The sequence below is a fragment of the Fulmarus glacialis genome, unplaced genomic scaffold (assembly GCF_000690835.1).
Source record: "Fulmarus glacialis isolate BGI_N327 unplaced genomic scaffold, ASM69083v1 scaffold2954, whole genome shotgun sequence".
Classification (NCBI taxonomy): domain Eukaryota; kingdom Metazoa; phylum Chordata; class Aves; order Procellariiformes; family Procellariidae; genus Fulmarus; species Fulmarus glacialis.
In genome coordinates, this window is record NW_009207322.1 from 1 (window position 1) to 19,149 (window position 19,149).

Here is a 19,149-nt window from a genome sequence, read left to right on the forward strand (position 1 = left end):
ATATATATGTAAAATAAAATATCTATCATTAAATTGTGTTCAGAATTCGTTGATGTGGATAGAAATTGTATTTGCCTATAAAGGAATATGGAGAGTGTTTTAACAGTTTTGGAAAGTTGTCTTTTCTTTGTTTATAAATCTTAAATGTGTACATCTATATTATGTCTTAATATTATATTTATTTACTGCAGGGTGTTGGGAAAAACAAGATTGTTGACAGATTCCTTTACCTTTTAAACAGGCCCAGAGAGTATTTACAGCTGCATAGGTAAGAATGTGTTATATTTCCATACTTTGTGTTTATAATCTGATTTTCCATGTTTTAAAACTCATGTTTCTGAAGTTTAATTTGTTCTTACTGTTTGAACAAAGACCCTATTATGGCAGGTGGCACACAGACCACAGGAATGTATCCGTTTTATAGGCAGAGGCAATAAGCTCACAAGTTGGGAAGGGGTTGCAAGAATCTAATGCAATCACATTGCTTAATATAAGAGGAGGTAGAAGTCAGAGCGTACTGATGTTAAACCATGCTCAAGGAGAGAGTAATATTTTGCTGTCATTTCTGGAGAGATTTCCCTAAGCATGAGGCACTGTGTGAGGGGGAAAAAGTTCAAAGGTGCTTGTTTGAATATATCACTCATTAGACAAGAAACATTTTACATAGTAAAGCCTTTTTGGTTTTTTCCTTTGGCGCTCCTGCTAAGCACATGTATTTCTTTCTCACCCATAAACATTTGGATTAGAAAATTGTATTTTTTTTCATATGGAAGCTAAAGAACGGACTTCAAGACAACAAACTAATTGAAAACAATTCAAACGCTGATATAATATCAAATTACCTGCCTGCTTTTTATGACATGAACTTTAAATCAATAAATTGAAATAAAGACTAAATATGTTTAGAAGACTCAGTTTCAATTGAACTGAATCCTTTTTCAGCTTCATTCCTAATCTTTACCTCTCTGTCTTCAACTTCCTAGCTTCATCACCCTGTCTCTTTCCATAATCACTGTTTTTTAAATAGTGCTAATAAAAACGTACATCTTTGATATTTTGCCCTTTAACAACACAGTCTCTGTAGCACTTTCTTTCTCACTTTCTCCCCCAGCTTTTTGTCTTCAAATGGCTTGTACTTGTATTCCTGATACTTGGATAGCTTTATCTCATGACTTTTCTACTGCTGTTTTCTTTTATACTACCTCTCCTAGACTTCCATCACTTCTTTGCGAAATACCACTTTTGTGACCTGCTACTTTCATCTTTGTGTTAACTTTCCTGCCGTCTTCTCTACTTGGAGCAGCCACCCACTCCTTCTCAATAAAATACGCTGTCATTTTTGCAAATCCCAATTATTTCACAAAATACTACAGTATTTCTGCCTTTCTGCGTGTGTGTCTGAAAAATTGTTCGCCAGTGAGGTGTGGTCAAGCAGAACAGTATTTTAACATAAATTCAGATAGCTCAGGAAAAAGTTGTATAAGCACGATGTTTGGGGTGATGATGGGGCTGTAGAATGGATTAGTTACAGCATGCTAGTCGATGCATTGCTAGGAAAAAAAAAAGTGCCGTTTTTGTCTAGTCAAGACAAACTTCTATAGGCTCTGTAAAGTACTGTTTATTGTTACAGGGTTTTAGAGATAGATTGAAGTAGATAATGATGAGCAGTCCTATGCAGTTCTACAAAAATAATTCATGAATATAGAAAAATCAGAAATTTCTATTTCCTGGGGAGCATTTTGAAATACTTTATGAAGAACTCAGTTATACAATACCTTGGTAAACTTTATGGGACGTTTAAACAAGGATTACAATATTGTTAGTGCACACTTTTGGATTGCAAAACAAAATAAGAGCAAGTTGACAAAAAAACCCCAAAACCCCAAAACAGTTCACTACTAAGCTTTTAGATATTTTGGGGGGGGAAATGGAGTCAGTAGCTTATAGCATAGATGTATTTTGTTAGAAAATATTTCTAAATATCATACTTTTGATGGTTCTCGTGTACCTGAATTACAGAGCTCGAGAAACTGAACCTTTAAGGCATGCATTTTAGTTGATTACCTTGTAAGGGAAAGGAATAATATTAATGCTTTCTTCATGAAAAATGTGGAGGCAATTCAGTGTCAGATGAAGGTGGACATTCCCTGCCCTTTCAGAAATGCGTCTGACAGATGGTACCACATTAGTCCTTGGAATTTGGGTTACAGACTCTCTAGTTCCACTTCAACTAGTCTCTCTGGAAATGAGTGTGCACTTGTCAGCTGCATATCCTGAGGCTCTGAGTTTCTAGTGAGGTAGTGAATCTGTCAGAAAATGGCTGAAGATGACATCATGAGTTCTTGAATTTGCCCATATTGACTGTCACTTCATATAATTTGCTATAAAAACAAGTAATATGCATGTATATATAATAATGCCAATACGGAATGGGTGTTGCAACTGAATAGTATCTGTTACGGAGTAGATAGATATATCCTTAGCTATAAAATTTCCTTGTTGGTGGCTATAATTAGATGTAGCCAGAGAAGAAACTGCTGGAGTAGAAAAAAACAGTAAGAAGAGCTTTAAAATTAATATAATGATGATCTTTACTAAGATGTAGTGTTATGTAATAAATATAAGTAGTGACTAAATAATAGACAAAAATAATTAGACTGGATTTCAGAAATATTCTGATTTATGAATCTAATTGCCATTTTTCAAAACCTGTTTTTTTTAATGGTATTTAAGTGCCAAAATAATGAAGATATTCCAGAAATGTTTACTTTCAATAGCTTATGAGGTAAATAAGGGAGAAATACACTGTGATGTAGTGTAGTACAGTTTGTTACGCAATGTAATTGATGCAGGTGTCTTTTATAGAAGAATACCTCACCCCTTTTCCCAACAAACAGGAACATAAAAGAACTAAAAATGCCATTAAATCTGGTTTGGTTTTGGTTGTTGATTGTTTGGTTAGGGTGGGGTTTTTTGTTTGGTGGTTTTTTTGTTGGTTTGTTTTTTTTGTTTGGTTGGTTGTGTTTTTTTGTTTTTGTTTTGGGGGTTTTTTTCACTGTCTTGATGAAACAGTATAAGGAGTTCTGCTTATCTAACACTACATATGTTCAATGACATTCAAGCAGGGAATATTTGCCTTAGAGGCAATGAGCTATTACCAGGAGTAGTTTTAAAATCTCACATTTTATGTTTTATACTTCAAAATGATGAGAGGAGATAGAAGACAGAAAAAGAGAGTGCTTTTCCTTAAACATCCTTTCTGACATCTGTATTTACTTGCTCTACCACTGATTCATATGGGAAGGGTCAGCCTGACCTTAAGGTTTCAATTGCTTATGGAGGTTACAAATCCTTTTTCTTAACCTGTCTTACAGCACCTCATTGAGAAGTTTTATTTTCTTGAAATTGTTAAGTCTTTTAAATCGTTTTGGAACCATAAAACCAAAAATCTTAACTGGAAGGAAGCTGTGATTAGATTTAGTAAGGAAAGAATTTAAGAAAAATGTTTGGTTATAAATTATTAAAAAAGTTGGCTGCTTCCTCTTGCATACTTCCTAATATTAGGAGTTGATCAGGAGTTGACCAGCTCTCTCATCGCATTAATTGTGGGGTTATAGGACTCTTTCTGAAACGGGTAATTTGGCATAGGCTCTGCACGACTTCTCTCAGGACTGCGCTTATGAAGCATCTTCTGCTTTTCCGTGTTAAGGAAGAACGTTCGTCTGCCAGGATTTCCCAGTCACTGCTTTCCTACAAGAGTAAGATTCAGCAGAGAAATCCTAAATTTTGTTTATCGTTCTGGAATGGTTGTCTCCATTTTGTGCGCCCAGGACACCGGCTACACGTTACAGAACAAACAACAGCGTTACTTCGCCTAATATTAAGCTTTAAGGTTTTACTTCTTTCACCTTGAGCGTGCATTCATCATGCTACTAGAAAGGTGAAAATCTATGAGGCTTGCGCAGTCGCAGGCCAATGAGAGATCTGTATAGAAATTAAACACATACCGGCTGACTTTCTAAGAAACTCTGATGTCCTCCAAATAAATGTAACACAGAGTCAAGTATTTGTGTTGCTCTAAATGCGTGAACCCTGGAACGCCTCATCATTTTATGAACCTTGCTGTTACTACTTTTGCCATCTCTCATATGAGTGATGTGGAAAGAAATTGCCAGTGGTTCTACACAAAAATCTGAAGTTAAATTTGGTAGACTAAATTATGGATCTGTAAAACAAATTTCATTGAATGAAGAAAAAGATTCCCATGGAAACTGATAATATCTTGCTTTAAATTACGAAGTCTCTTAACCAAGAAGATTCCACAGAAGGAGGAAAAAAATATTAAAGCTTTAGAGAAGACTCAGGCAAGAACATGTGCCCTGTTAAGACTATAAAATCCATCTTAGCACTGATGAGAGTAATAGATAAATATAAAAATGTAAGCTCCCAGCTCCCCTGCATGAAAACATCAGAAGAAACTATCATGGACTTTAGACTGTGGTGCCTTTCATGTGAACAAAGAAAAAAAGATTAATTTTACTTCTCTTATCGTCAAATTAGTGACTAATTGCACACAAAGAATGGTTTTGCTGGAGTAAAATGTCCTTTACCTGTCATTTAAACACTTAGGTTTGCATCTGTTTGGAATTAAAGTCATACTGTCAAGCTGCTTTTTAAATTTTAATGACGATGATTTCTCCTCCCTGAAGTTATATTTTTGTGCAGATTGTATTTCAGAACTACAGTATTTATCCTTTTGTTTCCAATGCAAGCTTAATTTATGGCTCCTTTTGGTTGTGGGTTTGTTTTTTTTTTTTGATTGTGAAGAGACTTCTAATAGAAATTTTCTTAAAAGCTTAGGTACTGACTAGGAAGATGTAAAATTCTCACTTTTTATAGCAGTTTTTGCTAGTATAAATGAGGCGCTAGGTTTTACATGCTACAGGCATTTGGATTAATGTCTACATCAAGTTTTTGGAGTCTCATGGTGTTATGTGATCTCAGCTTTCATTAAAATACACATCTAGTCTTTAATACATGAGCTGGAAAAAGGAAAAAAAGATTTACATGTAATTTATTCTCATCTGAAATCTTAATTTAGGCAACTAAAGAGAACTCGAAAAATACTGTGGAGAACACATAGTGTCAATTGAGGACCTGTGAAAGCTGCCACCTCTGTTCTCTGGGGTTGGATTGGCGTTAAGTCATGTAGCCAAAAAGAGCAACTGGCAACAGGAACCCTCTGAAATTATTATCTGCCATCATGAATTGTGCTCCTAATTGCTCTGACAGCAAACAAAAGCCTCTCTGTCTTGGTAGTCCCTTTTAAGAAATATGAATTGTGGAAAGAACATCTGTGTTCCAAGCAGAACATTTGCTTGGTTCAGGAAGGCACAATTTTCATTTTTCTGTGTCAGTACCTTTTCTTTAAAGTTTGGTATACATTGATTGATTTTTGAGATATTCAAAAGCTGTCTGGACACAGTCCTGGATACCTTGGCTCTAGGTGGCCCTGTTTGAGCAGGGGGGTTGGACCAGATGACCTCCAGAGGCCCTTTCCAACTTCAACCACTCTGCGATTCTGTGATTTACCAAAAACTTCTGCAAGGTAGCAGCTGGATGACCCCAGCTAGCTCTTATTCTAGATATGTTGTGGTAACATCTCTCGCTAAATCAAAATTGTTCAGTAAGGGGGCGGGGGGGGGAAGTTAAAACTAGTTTATCTTACCTTCATAAAATTAAATAATCCAGCAGTGGTTGTTCCACTGGGGAGTCCATTTGCACTGTCCTTAGCTGATGCCCAAATGTGTCAGTATGAAACAGTAGTAAAAGTTGAGAGAATTAAGAAACAGCTTCAGACTCATCATTGTTTTCACAACAAGAAAAATAAGAACTTTTTGTGTAATGAGATTAAGTTTGATAGCTTCTAGAACATTTATTTATTGTTATGATATGAGTGTAAATAATGAGCAGTTGTTAAGCAGAAATTTCTCTGAGATGTTTTCTGGCTTCATGCTGTCTCAGCCATAGATCAGCAAAAATTGCAGCCCACCGTCTCCTCTGCAGAATGTCTATCACAGGCGTTCCTCTACACAATTCAAAATGTTCAGGAATGAAAAGTACCGATTCTTTCCATTGCGATGGGAACTTGGTTACTCTCAGCTAGTGGAACCAGATCCCCTCTGAGCTACTACAGATGTGAAGTCATGAAGTCATGATAAGCAAACTAGTCAACCTCAACTCTGATGTCTTCAGTGTGTAGATCTGCAGTTATTTAGTTGTGTAAGAACATCACCGTTGCTTAAAGAAATAGAAGGTTTTGATGATAGACTGCAGTGTAATCTACATCAATAATTTATTGATGGCTTATGAATGGATTTTCTGCTGCTCAGAGCCTCAGTGAATCTGCAGAAGATAAGAAACAATTAGTTCTGTTCACATTCTCTTTCTGTGTGTTAAGAAAATTATCTTCTAGGAAATTAGATTATTGTCAAAAAAGAGAATACGAATCTTCATAGTTATATGACAAAAAGAGGGAGTGTTTTTTTGGTGTACAAGAGTTGTTCTCTGTAAAGTCGAAAAAGTTAAAACTGCTTATAAATACGGTTTGGTGCCTTTTCATGAAAATAGAGAATGTAGGAAGTTTTCTTCTTTAGCTTTTAAATAAAAGGGTTTGTGCCCTTAAATTACCCATATTACGTCTTAGTTCTCCATGTGATATTTTTTCTTACAAGTTGAGTTAACTTGTTTTCCACTTTTCTAGGTATTAAGATATATGCTAAAGTAATTTGGCTTTGTTTTAAATTTGATGTTTCACCACTTTCGACAGAATACTAACTGCTATAGAAATTCTATTTGTTATCTGATAATCTTACTATTATTTTAGAAGATATTACACTACCTTGTTCTGTTTTTCTAATGTTACATTTCCTTTCAAAGAATTTACTTATGGTGTTGCATCTTCTGTCAAAGTTACTGTGTGTGTTCTAGTGACTGATGATTGGAAAGTGTGATACAGGGTTCATTTTTAAAATCTACTACATTTTGTGTTGTGCCTTTTCTAGTTCCATAATAAATTACAGTAATCTGATGATCTTTTCTTCCAAAAATTAACTGAGTTTACATATGTTATCCTTTTCAAAATAAACGTAATTTTGCTGTGATCTTTAACAATCAAATAAATGGAGAGGTTTGGGGTAGGAAAATGAGCTTACGGTGTCCCTGCAAGCAATACTTACTACAAACTGTCCGTTAATCTTTAGATGTTAATTTTCTTTCCCTCTGTTTCAGCACACGTAATCAGTATAAAATCTAATTACCTGTTTCTCCTATTGAGATCATTTAAAACTACCCTTTCAGCTTTATTGACTTCAGATTTTTTAAGTTCTAATTAAAAAAGTTGTCTCAGAAGGAATAACTTCCTTTGCCCAAAATACAGATGAACACCTGATACTGTAGATTTAGTGTACTTGTGCTCAGAATTGCATTTGGTTATCTTCTCTTGAAAGAATATAGGACCATGTAAAACAATTTAAAAGCTGATATGGCTCTGCAGGTCTGTTTTTAAAAATGAACTACCCAGAAAAGCTGTGTCTGTAGCGGACTGTTGTTGAAACAAGTGCTCTTAAGCTGCACTGGTTTATTAGAGGAATCCACTGAACACAGTGAAGATGTGTGTGTGTTGTGTATTTGTATGTTGGCAGCCACAAAAAAAAGGCTAGGTAATTTTTCCTGATGATTTTGTGTCATGAATATATACATCTAGAATATTTTTTTTTAATGTTGTACAGTAACCTTATAGTGTGTGCTTTATTCTTTGCGTAGTTCAGGGTTGGAAATAAATAATAAGATGACATATTTTTGTTGTGAAGATTTATGTTGTGAAGCACTGAATGTATTGGCTAGCGTATAATAGGTGTCTTTGTGGTTTTTTACTCTTGTTGCTGTTTTTTCCCCTTTTCTTAAATACATTCTCAATTAATACAGGGTTGCAATGCAAAGCTTCCAAGAGCTCATGCAAGCTAATGGCCTCTGTTGCCAATGTTAGCTTTTCATAAGCTGGCTGACTAGCTCTGCTATTGTCAGCTTCCAGGTGTTAGAGAGCTACTTCATTTGTCTTTTTGTAGGAATTGAATTCAGCTTCAATATCCTGTTGTGTGGCTGTTACGGAGAAATAGCTTAGGTTAGAAGAACCCGTTGTTTCATTTTCCTCTAAAGCTGAAGGAACAGTTTCTCGCTGTTTACTCAGTGAAATGTATTCTTATACACAATAAAGGGAGCTGTAGGGTGTCATGTTTCTTCGTTTATGGATTTTACAATTAGGGTGAGTGAATTTCTTACAACAAATTATGTGAAAACGTTGCATCTCGTTTTGAAAGATGGATCATGTATAAGTAATCTGTAACTTGATTTAAGCACATAACCTTAATTAAACATATAATTCCCTTTGGCCTTTGTTCTGCCACCCGCAGTCATACTGAGTAATGCGTACCTGTATACTCTAAATAATTCTTGGATTTTAAACAAATATATGTCCTGCTGAGTAGCTGTAACAGACTAGCAGAAAAAAACTGGGGATTTAATTATCAGTGCATACAGATAAGTCAAAAAGGCTTTACAGTGTCATTTTAACAGAGAAATGAGACAGCTGGTTGGCTTTTCAGATATTTCAGAATTTCCTAAAGTTAGTGGTCAGATCATGAAATGCAATGGCTGTATGATAGGTTGGCTAAAGAAATTCATTTGTAGATGTCTAAGTCATGCAGATTCTTTCTTTGTGTTAAGATCGCCTACTCTTCATCAGGATAATCCATGAGTGGATTAGCTAACCAATTAACAGCTTCAAATGGCTGTTGGCCTAATTATTTTTCAAATACTCTTAAAATTAGGTCACAGCAGATGGGTACATTCATGTCTGATTGAAATGTAATTGAGAAGATATATATAGATCTCTATGTACATAGGTATTTACATAGATAGATACCTCAAAGAAATGAAGAACAACAGTTATTAGAGCATATATTCTGTGTCTCTGATTTTTCCTTTCAACTACCATAAAGTTCCATTTGGAGAATAAGAGGAAGGCCAAACCTGAATCTGGTTTATCGCAGCTTGTTACCATGAGCACCAACCCTTAAAACACAAGGTTGCCTTCCATAAATACTCTCTTACTCTTTCATCCTCAGTGTAAGTACATACAAAAGCCAGGACGGTATTCTTCAGCGCTTGTCAAGATGGAGTAATTCCACTGAATATGGGTGTTTGTAATGTTGACGGAGGTCCTGACGCTGTGTCCTGTATTTCGGCATAAGCCTCCTTGGGGACTCAAGTCTTAAAATAAAGCATTGGAATACCTTTTCCTTTTCTTAAGTTAGTTGATAATGAGTAAATTATACAATGGATCAAATTCTGTTTTGGTGTTTACATTTCAATGTTCTGGGGAGAAAAAATACTTGCAGATGTGTCATATAGACAGCATTAACATTTTTAATGAAGAATTTCATGCATTGATTTCATTTCTGTGAAGAAACATCTTTCAGCCAGGTAGTCCTCCAGATGAACTAACACAAATTTCAGAAGAGGAACATCGCTCTCCTTTTTTCCTTAATTTTTCCTGGCTAGTTTTCAGCTCCTGTGTCTCACCACAGATATCCAGAATGTTTGGAGATTTACTTTCTGTCCGTCTTGGCCTCCCATCCTGCCCTGTTTTAAAACGTATTCAGCTCTTCCAAACAACTCCAAATTTTCATTTGAAAAGAGCCTGGGAGAAAGTTTCTGTCTCCCATGAATGGAATAAGAAATGCTGAACTCATGGATTGGATAGATTGTAGAGGAGAATCCTATTCTAAACAATAAAATAGCTATCAAGTGCAGTTCCTCTGCTCTCTTTTTGGAGTAATTTTTAAATTCAGTTATTTAATACAATTTCTGTAAATCTTGAAAATTGACAGGAACAGAATGGACTGTACAGTCTCTGTGGTTGATGGAAATTTCTACTGCCGCATCTCATAGTTCTTCCCTGGAAAGAAGGCATTGCTGTCAAAGAAATAGTAACTGTCACAGACTAGTATGTTGGAGTAAGTCTATAGACCTCAGAAAAAGCTGCCTTTAGGGTAAATAACGCACAAGTAGCAAAAAATAAATAAAAGGCAGTGATGTGAACTAATAAAAAAAAAAACATCAAAAGAATTCTCAGAAGTCCTACTATGAATTGAGTGTCAGAAGAGTTGCTGAGTTTCAGTAGCAGATCTTTTTTTTCTTTCTTTTTTTTTTTTTTATGGAGAGCTTGTGAGGAAGGCTTGCTTGATAAAAATAAAAATACGTTCTTAGGAAAGACATTAGCAAGCTTTTCATATTTTTCTTTTACAATCAAGAGAAGACAAATTAGTTCAGTTGAGTAGGATGACAGTATGTCAGACAGCTTTTCTCACTCGCTTCTACATTCTCACAGTCTTGCTTCTTTGTGTCAGAACTATTTTCATCTTGGGTGCCAAATGTGATGAAATTAGGAGGTTTTGATATTCGTGTCTTAGAGCCTAGTTAATATTAAGATGCTAATATTAATAAGGGAATGCGAATTACAGTTTTTAGTTCCTTTCCTGTGGGAGTGAAATTCTACAGTCTAATGTTTTGAGTGCCAAACATATTTTACATTTAGGAAAATCTGCGTACTGTATTGTTCAGAAATATTTCAGACTTAGCATTATTATTCTATATTTCTGTGTCTTTGCATTTACATAATTCATTACAAAGTGGAAATTTAAGAAGAAAAAACCCTAAGGAGGCAGGTTATTTTTAGCCATTCTTTATTGTGTTTAGGTCACGTTAGGTTTCTGAAGAACAGAAATTAATGACATCTAATTGCATAGCTTATGATTCTGAAAGGAAAATATTTATCTGTACTAACCCTGGCAAAATCATTTTTATATACATGGCTGAGTGTAATAGCCTAAGCAAGTACAGGAGTTTTGCATTCACTTATGTCATCAAGCCAATGGAATTAATATTGGGCTGTATATTTATCTTCTATAATACATTACAAATCCCCTGAAATATTTCCTTAAAATACTAGGGCTGAATAACAACAAAGTAGAAGGAAGGAGGGAACCACAGATAAAATAAGAAAAAAGTTAGAAACTGGATTTAGGATGTCAATTGTTCTTTCATTTTGATTCCTTCTACAAATTTTTTTTGACTTGTGCAACTTTCATACTAGCATTTAAGTAAACTGTAAACTCTTCTAGTGTTTATTTCCCCCAAAGATACGGTAATTCTGTCTTCCCTGTGGAAGATCATCCTAAGGATTTCTGTGGGCTTCTGGTGTTAGTAGCCACAAGTTAGTATTCCATATCAGGGGGCTGTGAGTAATCTCTGCAGAGCCGGAGGATTAACTAGCTCACCAGAAGTAAAATACACTATTTTGTGTTACAGTAAAATGCCATTTGACATTTGTATTTTCTTCCCTGTGGAAGATCATCCTAAGGATTTCTGTGGGCTGCTGGTGTTAGTAGCCACAAGTTAGTATTCAGGGGGCTGTGAGTAATCTCTGCAGAGCCGGAGGATTAACTAGCTCACCAGAAGTAAAATACACTATTTTGTGTTACAGTAAAATGCCATTTGACATTTGTCTTTTCTTCCTTTGCCACCTGTCCCCATCCACGCCACCACTAGAGATCTTCCTTTTCTGCCACTCTGTTCACTTTATTTTTTTCATGCATTGGCTGCTAAGTGCAAATTTATGTTCTGTAAAGCATCCTGTAGTGCTTCACTTTCCTCTACCTTATTCTTGTCCTATGCTTTCCTTAGATCCTCCCATTTTCTCCTTTCTATTACTTAAAAGAGATCACAGTTCAGGTTTGACAAATCCTTCCTCTTTTCTCCTTGGATTAATTCCTTAAAGTATTTTTCCATGAATTATTTCTGACTAATTAGTAACCTGTGGCTGTGCCTTCACACACTCTAGGGTTTGGTTTACACATTGTAAAATTCTTCTACATCTGTGACTATATAATATTGAACCAGAAATTATAACTGCTAATGGAGGTAGGCTGATACATACAATCTGAGAATTTAGATAATAATAATTAATGTTCAAGAAACAATGGTCATTGGTTTGTTGTTATTTTTGCATCCATTATTGATTTCTCTGCCCAATGTAGAAATGGGTGGACAAGCAGGATGACAATAGAAGTATTGTTTTTATGTCCATGGTAGGATTTCTAAGATAATAGATTAACGCTACTGCTTATTTTGATGGTTTAAAAAATTATGTGTTGCATGTGATTACAATATGAATATTACTATTCTGGGGAGCGTTGCTGCTTGTGAGAGGCCTCAGTTGACAGGGTTAAGTGAAGTGGAGGTGATCCCAGCTTTGTAACCTTTCCCCTCCTGGATTAAAGTTCAGATGAAGTAGCCAAATATTAAAAAATCTCTGTTCCCACCCTATGCTTTATTCCTGTGCATGGGAAACACTGGGATAAATCAATCACGAGTTTAAAGCTAAACAAGAAATTACTAGTTGTTAAGGACAGAAATCCCGCTGACAGCAGTTTCAAATAAAGGAAATTTGCATGTTATGCTGTCAGTTTAAAACTGTAATTGGAAGCTGGCCATTTAATAGTTTGCTGCGAACAGTACTGTGTTTGATTTCCTGTACCCATGGAGCTTATCGGAATATTGTTGGTTTTTTACGAGGTGTTACAAAATTGAAGATAGAACTAAGGTGGATATTTGAAACAGTGAGTCAGCTTAGCTTAAGCAAACAGTTTTCTTATACGGCATGGCTGTGAAAGGTAGGAGATTTTTGTTGCGTGAAATCTCACATGCAGTGCAAAGGTTATCAATCTTACCTATCAACCAGTGTGTGGATGTCAACCAGCATAAGTGAGGCTTTCCTGATGGGTTATGTCATGTGAATAGTCCCTCATTCTGTTGAAGCAGGCTAATCCAAATTTTGAAATACAGGAGGAAAGGGATGGCATAGCCTACTTGCCCTAAGATTGAATTGGATATCTCGTGAAACCACGGGAAACATAGGGACCTTCTGTCATGACCCATCTCTGGATTATTCCTTAGCTCATTGATCCCTCTGAACCCCAAGGTAAATGGGGTTGGTTTTATGGATCTTGACAAAGGTTTTGACAAGTATTTTGTTGAATCAGGAGGGGCTTTCCTTAGGTTACAGACATAATTTATATAGGTAAATCCAGTTGCTGGACCTTTCTGAATTGCGACTGGTTTTTATTTATCTGTACGTTCAGTGGTGGTTGAAATAGATGAAAACAGTGAAGATTAAGGAATATTCTCATTACAGATTTTAATTATCAGTATTTTAAATTTGAAGGAAAAAAATAATTTGAGCAATTCAAACACAAATACAATTTCAAAAAGAAGTACTGTGCTGTTAAAGCCTCTGTCCCATCTAAGAGCTTACATTGTCCATGATATAAAATGTAGCAAGTGCTAGTAAAAATTATTCCATCTGGTATGGTTTAGATAGAACTAAAAATAGTTGATTTTTAGAATTCCACATGAGTATTTTTAGTCTTTTTTTTTTCTTGGTGGTGTGTGGAGAAGACCAGTTAAAACATTAATGATTTGAGTATGACTATGACTGCAAATTCCTGTTTGGTTCTTCTGGGGAGATTCCCGTGTTTGTCATGACAATTTAAGCATGCTTAACTAGAAATAGTAGTAACAGTAGTAATGTGTATCATGCAAAAGATACAGATTCACTTTTCAGTGTTTTTGTTTCCAGGGTTTATGAGAAATTGAGAACTATCGTGAAAGCCCTGGCAGAGACAGGGGTACTCACCTTTGACCACTAAGCTGGCACAGCATTGTTCTCAGTTCAAGTTCTTCAAGAATTCTAAAAAAAAAAAAAAAGAAGATATATTTTTTCCTCTTAGAAAAAGAGAGCATTCTGTTTTTCATTTATTCATTTTTGCATTTTATTGTAACTAAAATTCCTGTGTATTTTTAATTAATACTGTCTATTTTTCCACATTTCAGGGATACCACTGTACAAAGCCTTACCCTACAACCTTCTGTTAAAGGCGGTCTTATTATATATGAAGATTCACCACTGGTCAGTCGTAACATTTGGATTGTATATTTGGAAATGTTTTTCGTTAAAAACAAGTAGTTAAACATGCTGGCTTTTCAAATAAGAAAACTCTTTGTGATTTGATTACTTGCATGGTGTATAGTCAGTGAGTGTGGTAACATTTCATTAACTTTTACTTTGGTCATATTTGTCATGTTTGCTGTGCCAAATGCTGAGTAAGATGATAGTTTCGAGAGCCTGCATGCACAAAATAAGTACGGAAAATAATTTAGTATTAACCTGACACATTCTAACTGGTAGAGTGGTATTTTCCTCCTTCTCTTTTGTAGCATCTCACACCTACCTGCTAAGTTGGACTCCAAACAGCTCTTGCAGCCATTCTGTAGTTCTTTCAGCTTCATGTTGACAGTTTAGATGCAAACTGCTTTTGCACTTCTCTGTCAGCACTCCAGTTCATTCTCATTTATTTTCAGGCCTCCTCACTTCTCCCTAGCACATCCCTTTCCATCCCTGTCCTGAAGAAACAGAAACACCCACCTTTCTTGTCTCACCTGCTTCCTCTTCTCTCTGCTACAGTTCGGTCACAGCTTGTCCCTGTTCTGAGTCCCTTTCTTGTTTCAGTGCCACCGAGATGTCACTACTACTGACTGAGAAATCAGTAATGCAGTTTCTTGCAGTTATTTTTGGGGGGTTGTGATATTTTGATTCTTTTCTCTTCTAGGTAAAAGCAGTGAAGTTCGGACATATTTTGGTAATTGATGAGGCAGACAAAGCACCAACAAATGTTACCTGTGTCTTAAAAACTTTAGTAGAAAGTGGGGAAATGGTTTTGTCAGATGGAAGGCGAATTGTTGCCAGTAAGTAGATAGAAAGCATTTTGATCATTTGCAGTAACATGTAACGTGTCGAATTACCAAGTAGAGACCCAAAATAGTCCAAATGGAAAAAGTACTTGATGCTAAAAGGTTAACAATTAAAGAATTTACAATCATTTTCTTTACTACTTTTGCAGTAGCCACAGAGATTTTCTTAAATTAGCATTCTTGTTAATTTTGCTGAAAAATTAAGAAAAAAAAAAAACACAAAAAAACCAGCAAACTGTAAGTTAACCTCTCTGCTTCTCATTCACAATAAGAAATAAAGATCTAATTGACCAAATTATGATCTTGGTTATGCCCATCTGGACAGTTGAGATTTGATCAGATTTGATCAGATCTAGAATTGAAGATAAGAGTATATCTAAGGTTGAATTGTTAAGGGTTTCATCTAATCAAATATTACGTATGCTTATATTATTTAAATATATCCTGCAGGATGAGTGTATTTTGTAATTTAATGGAATTTAATTCATGTGAATTGCAAGAACTAAATATTTTTTATTATTTTTCAAAGGAAGACCATGTTTGAAATGCTCTCTTGATGTTAGTAGACACTGTACTTTACATAATGAGTTTCTTTTTAACAATATTGGGAACAATGTTTAAGTGTGAGTGGAGCAATCATTCAGCACTCACATGGCACAACACTTGAGTTTTGCTTGTCATTATAAACTGTAGGTGGGCATTTTTTTAAATATCATGCTAGCCAGTCTCAATTATTACTGTAGTTTTTTAGAGGAGGTAAAAGGATTCCCAGACTCCATGTGCCACTGGAAACATGCTGCAAGGGAACAAATGAGGCCAGTGTGACTCATTTTGGAGAAACAGAGTCCTCACATGCCTGAAATCATGTGTCTCTGGCTTATCTCAGATTTTTGTGATGACCAGGAGGAATTTCAGTGTTCCCAGATCAGATAATGTCAGGCCTATATAAAAACACATTTTATTCACCATTGGCTTCAGCATTTTGGTGAAATTAAATATAAGCAGGACAGGTAATCCCCACCCCAAGAACAGTGGATGCTTTTTTTTTTTTTAAATGAAGCACCTCGGTTAAATTTTCATGAAACAAATTATTAAACTTTAAGATGAAACCTAGAACACTTATAGTTGAATGACATGTTAAGAAGCTATTGAGCCTTTCTTTGTAACTGTTCTTCTAAGAACAACATTATTAGATTAGAAGAATTCTTCTAGAATTAAAAGAATTTAATTCTAAGAAGAATTCTTCTAATCTAATTATGTTCATTTAATTCATTCATGATGCAAAGCTTAAATATGCAATTAATAAATTTTATTTCTTTTGCAGATCATGCTTATGTAGAGGGGAGAGAAAATGTAATAGTTATTCATCCTGATTTTAGAATGATAGTCCTAGCAAACAGACCTGGATTTCCTTTCCTGGGTAATGACTTTTTTGGCACATTAGGTAAGCGATTCATATTAAATGGTGATCTTTACTAGAATTGATCAATAGAATGACTGTGTTTATTCATTAGATTTCATGTGGAGGAGGGGTCCTTGTGCATATCGATACTTCGTTTCACATAGGACACTCAGGGTGAGATTCAGCTTGAAGACTAACATGTAAATTTACGTAACTTAATAAAAGTACCTGAACTTGCCCTGAAGTGAACAGCTATATGTGGTCATCTGTGTTACAACTAATTTGTTTTATGGGACCTGGACAAGCACAGCAGACAGACAAGGTTACAAGAAATCTTTGTAAATGTGCATATATTTCATACAAATATAGCAAAAACTGTAAGCAGCTTGATACCTGGCATCAATGGTTAACACAACTGCTCACCATTTTTTTCCCCATATCAAACAAGCCACAGGCCAGGTGCTGTCCTCTTCAGTACAAGAGATGGGAGCTTGATGGATTGTTCTTTTCTCTCCTCTCAGCAGTGGAGGCTGCTGTCTTTTTTGGTGTTTGCACTATGTTACCTGCTTCTTAATCCCCATTAGCCTCTCCTTGCCCATGGCCGTGTGTGTTAGGCTTTATTAAAATATATACATTTGACAAGATATTGAATTCATCCTAGTTTCAGGTAAGGCTGTCCAAATTCCACATCAAAGTTTTTCGTATCAACAGCAGCCTCATTTCAGAATGCTCCTGGTAGGCCCTAAAAATCCTATGTGTTAGCAAGATTCCCCACAGCTTCATCTCACAGCAAAAGTAAGAATTTACATTGCATGAGGGTAAGTGGTGAAGAATTCATTGGCCTGTATAGTCCAGTGTTAGTCTAAGTGAGCCTCTGGCAAGGCTGTGGCAGTGTTACGGCAGGGCTACGAACTGAATAGCCCTCCAGACTCCACTGACTGTGTTATCTATGTTAGTTTAGCCATTTATGTGCAGGCACCTTAATTTGTGTGGTTTTATCTGTTAGCTTTGGCTGTAATGCTTATTCTGCAAAAAATAATAACGTACTTGAAAAAGCAGGTGCAAACCCAATTCTGTATTGCTTGATAGCTTTTTGTTTTTCAGATGTAGTTCCCAGTGAATGGGGAATCTGTGTAAGAGACTCATTAGCTCTGAATTTCACCCAGCTATGTTGCCGCAAGATGTTTTAATATAGCCTATTTCTTTTTCATGATCTAATTTCCCTCCTTACATGGACCCTTTAAACAGAATTGATCCCAGCGTTACTGCTTTTGGGCCCACATGGCAGAGGTTTGGTTAAGGTTTTGGGGTTCTTTGTTGGTTTTGTTTTTCAAGCATAGGGGCTGTTCTGCTTTTAATCCAAATCCTTTTTCAGAAACTGATCATGCTTCTGCAAAGTTTTGTACGACTGTTAAAGGACTCTTTACGAATAAACTCAATTTTATAGATTATATGATTGGGACCAATATAATGCAAATATATGAGAAGAATATCTTGCCAAATTTCTTACCATAGTTCAAGACAAGCAGAGAGAAAAGATACATACAGTATTTCCTCTAGGCCTTTCAATTGGGTTTGCATTAGGGCATTAAGATTTCCCTGCATCCTGTGGTGTTTTGAAGGTGTTCACAAACTGGTCGCATTCAACCTGTTATTCTTTCTTTAAACCTTTTTTCTTTTCTTTTTTTTCTGCATTCATTTGACTGCTGTTTATACTTGAAGTTAATTTCTCCCTTGTGAACACCTTCATTATAATGACAGGAGAGATCTCCATGTTTTCGGGAATCTTGATGTTTGTTGTAGCAAGTTTGTCCTTCACATTTTTCAAAGTAGTTTCTGTCTTGTTTTGTTTTAACAAGCAGGTACTCAGCATCCCCTTGAGCCATTGCTTTTCCATTTAAGGTGCTGTATGAAACTTAAATGGGCTGTTGTGATGCTATCTCATTTATAAATTACTTAACTGTGCTTTTTTTCTTTTAGGGGACATTTTTAGTTGCCATGCTGTTGATAATCCCAAACCACAGTCTGAACTGGCTATGCTTAGACAGTATGGTCCTGATGTTCCAGAGCCTATTCTTCAGAAACTGGTGGCTGCTTTTGGAGAACTGAGGAGCTTAGCTGACCAAGGAATTATTAACTATCCCTATTCAACTAGAGAAGTTGTGAATATTGTAAAACATTTACAGGTACAGTACATCAGATTTCATTGAAAACTTGTTTTCATCACTACTAATTTTTTAATGCTTGAAGGTTTTAGAAAAAGATGCAATTATTGTTCATGCATTTTTATTTCATTTTTTATGAAATGTTTTGCGTTTTGAAGGAATCATCATATTCAGATGTTCAGATAGTCTGTGGGTAAGGAGCGCAGATGTACACAGGCAGATATTTTTTCTGTATGTTTGTTTATAGATATAGAAAATACCTGAGAGTCTGTTTTTCCACTATGTGAAAAAATATCACATTCATACCGTGAATACAGTATGCAATGGTTGTACTAGCCTACATTATAAAAATTCCAGTTTCAGCATACAGTACTTCCAGAATTATGCAACTTTATGCTGCTATAGAATTTTTGGTTTTAATAATTTCCTGGGGGAAAATGACCCTTCTGCGTAACAGTAATACATCACAGATGGAATTTTTCTAAGGAAAATGTTAGGTGGATAACAATTTAGCAAACAGGTACTTATGAACTATGATTGCTTCCTACACACATTTTAACTGCAAAATCATTAATTCTGACTTAATGATGATTATTTTTTAAAGGTTACAGTAGAGTCTGACTTCTGTGTTTGTAAGTTGAAGGATACTTT

General features: G+C 35.6%; 1 protein-coding gene across 1 annotated transcript in view; it reads left to right on the plus strand.

Moving 5' to 3' along the window:
• Positions 1-191: 191 nt before the first annotated feature.
• VWA8 (von Willebrand factor A domain containing 8) overlaps positions 192-19,149 on the plus strand; it is a gene marked incomplete at its 5' end in the record, with an annotated part of 103,790 nt that continues 84,832 nt past the window's right edge. The window contains 5 exons of the mRNA XM_009576042.1: positions 192-268; positions 14,014-14,089; positions 14,790-14,925; positions 16,256-16,375; positions 18,314-18,519. Of these exons, the coding sequence (XP_009574337.1) occupies positions 192-268; positions 14,014-14,089; positions 14,790-14,925; positions 16,256-16,375; positions 18,314-18,519 (615 nt within the window). The remainder of the gene's footprint in view (positions 269-14,013; positions 14,090-14,789; positions 14,926-16,255; positions 16,376-18,313; positions 18,520-19,149) is intronic.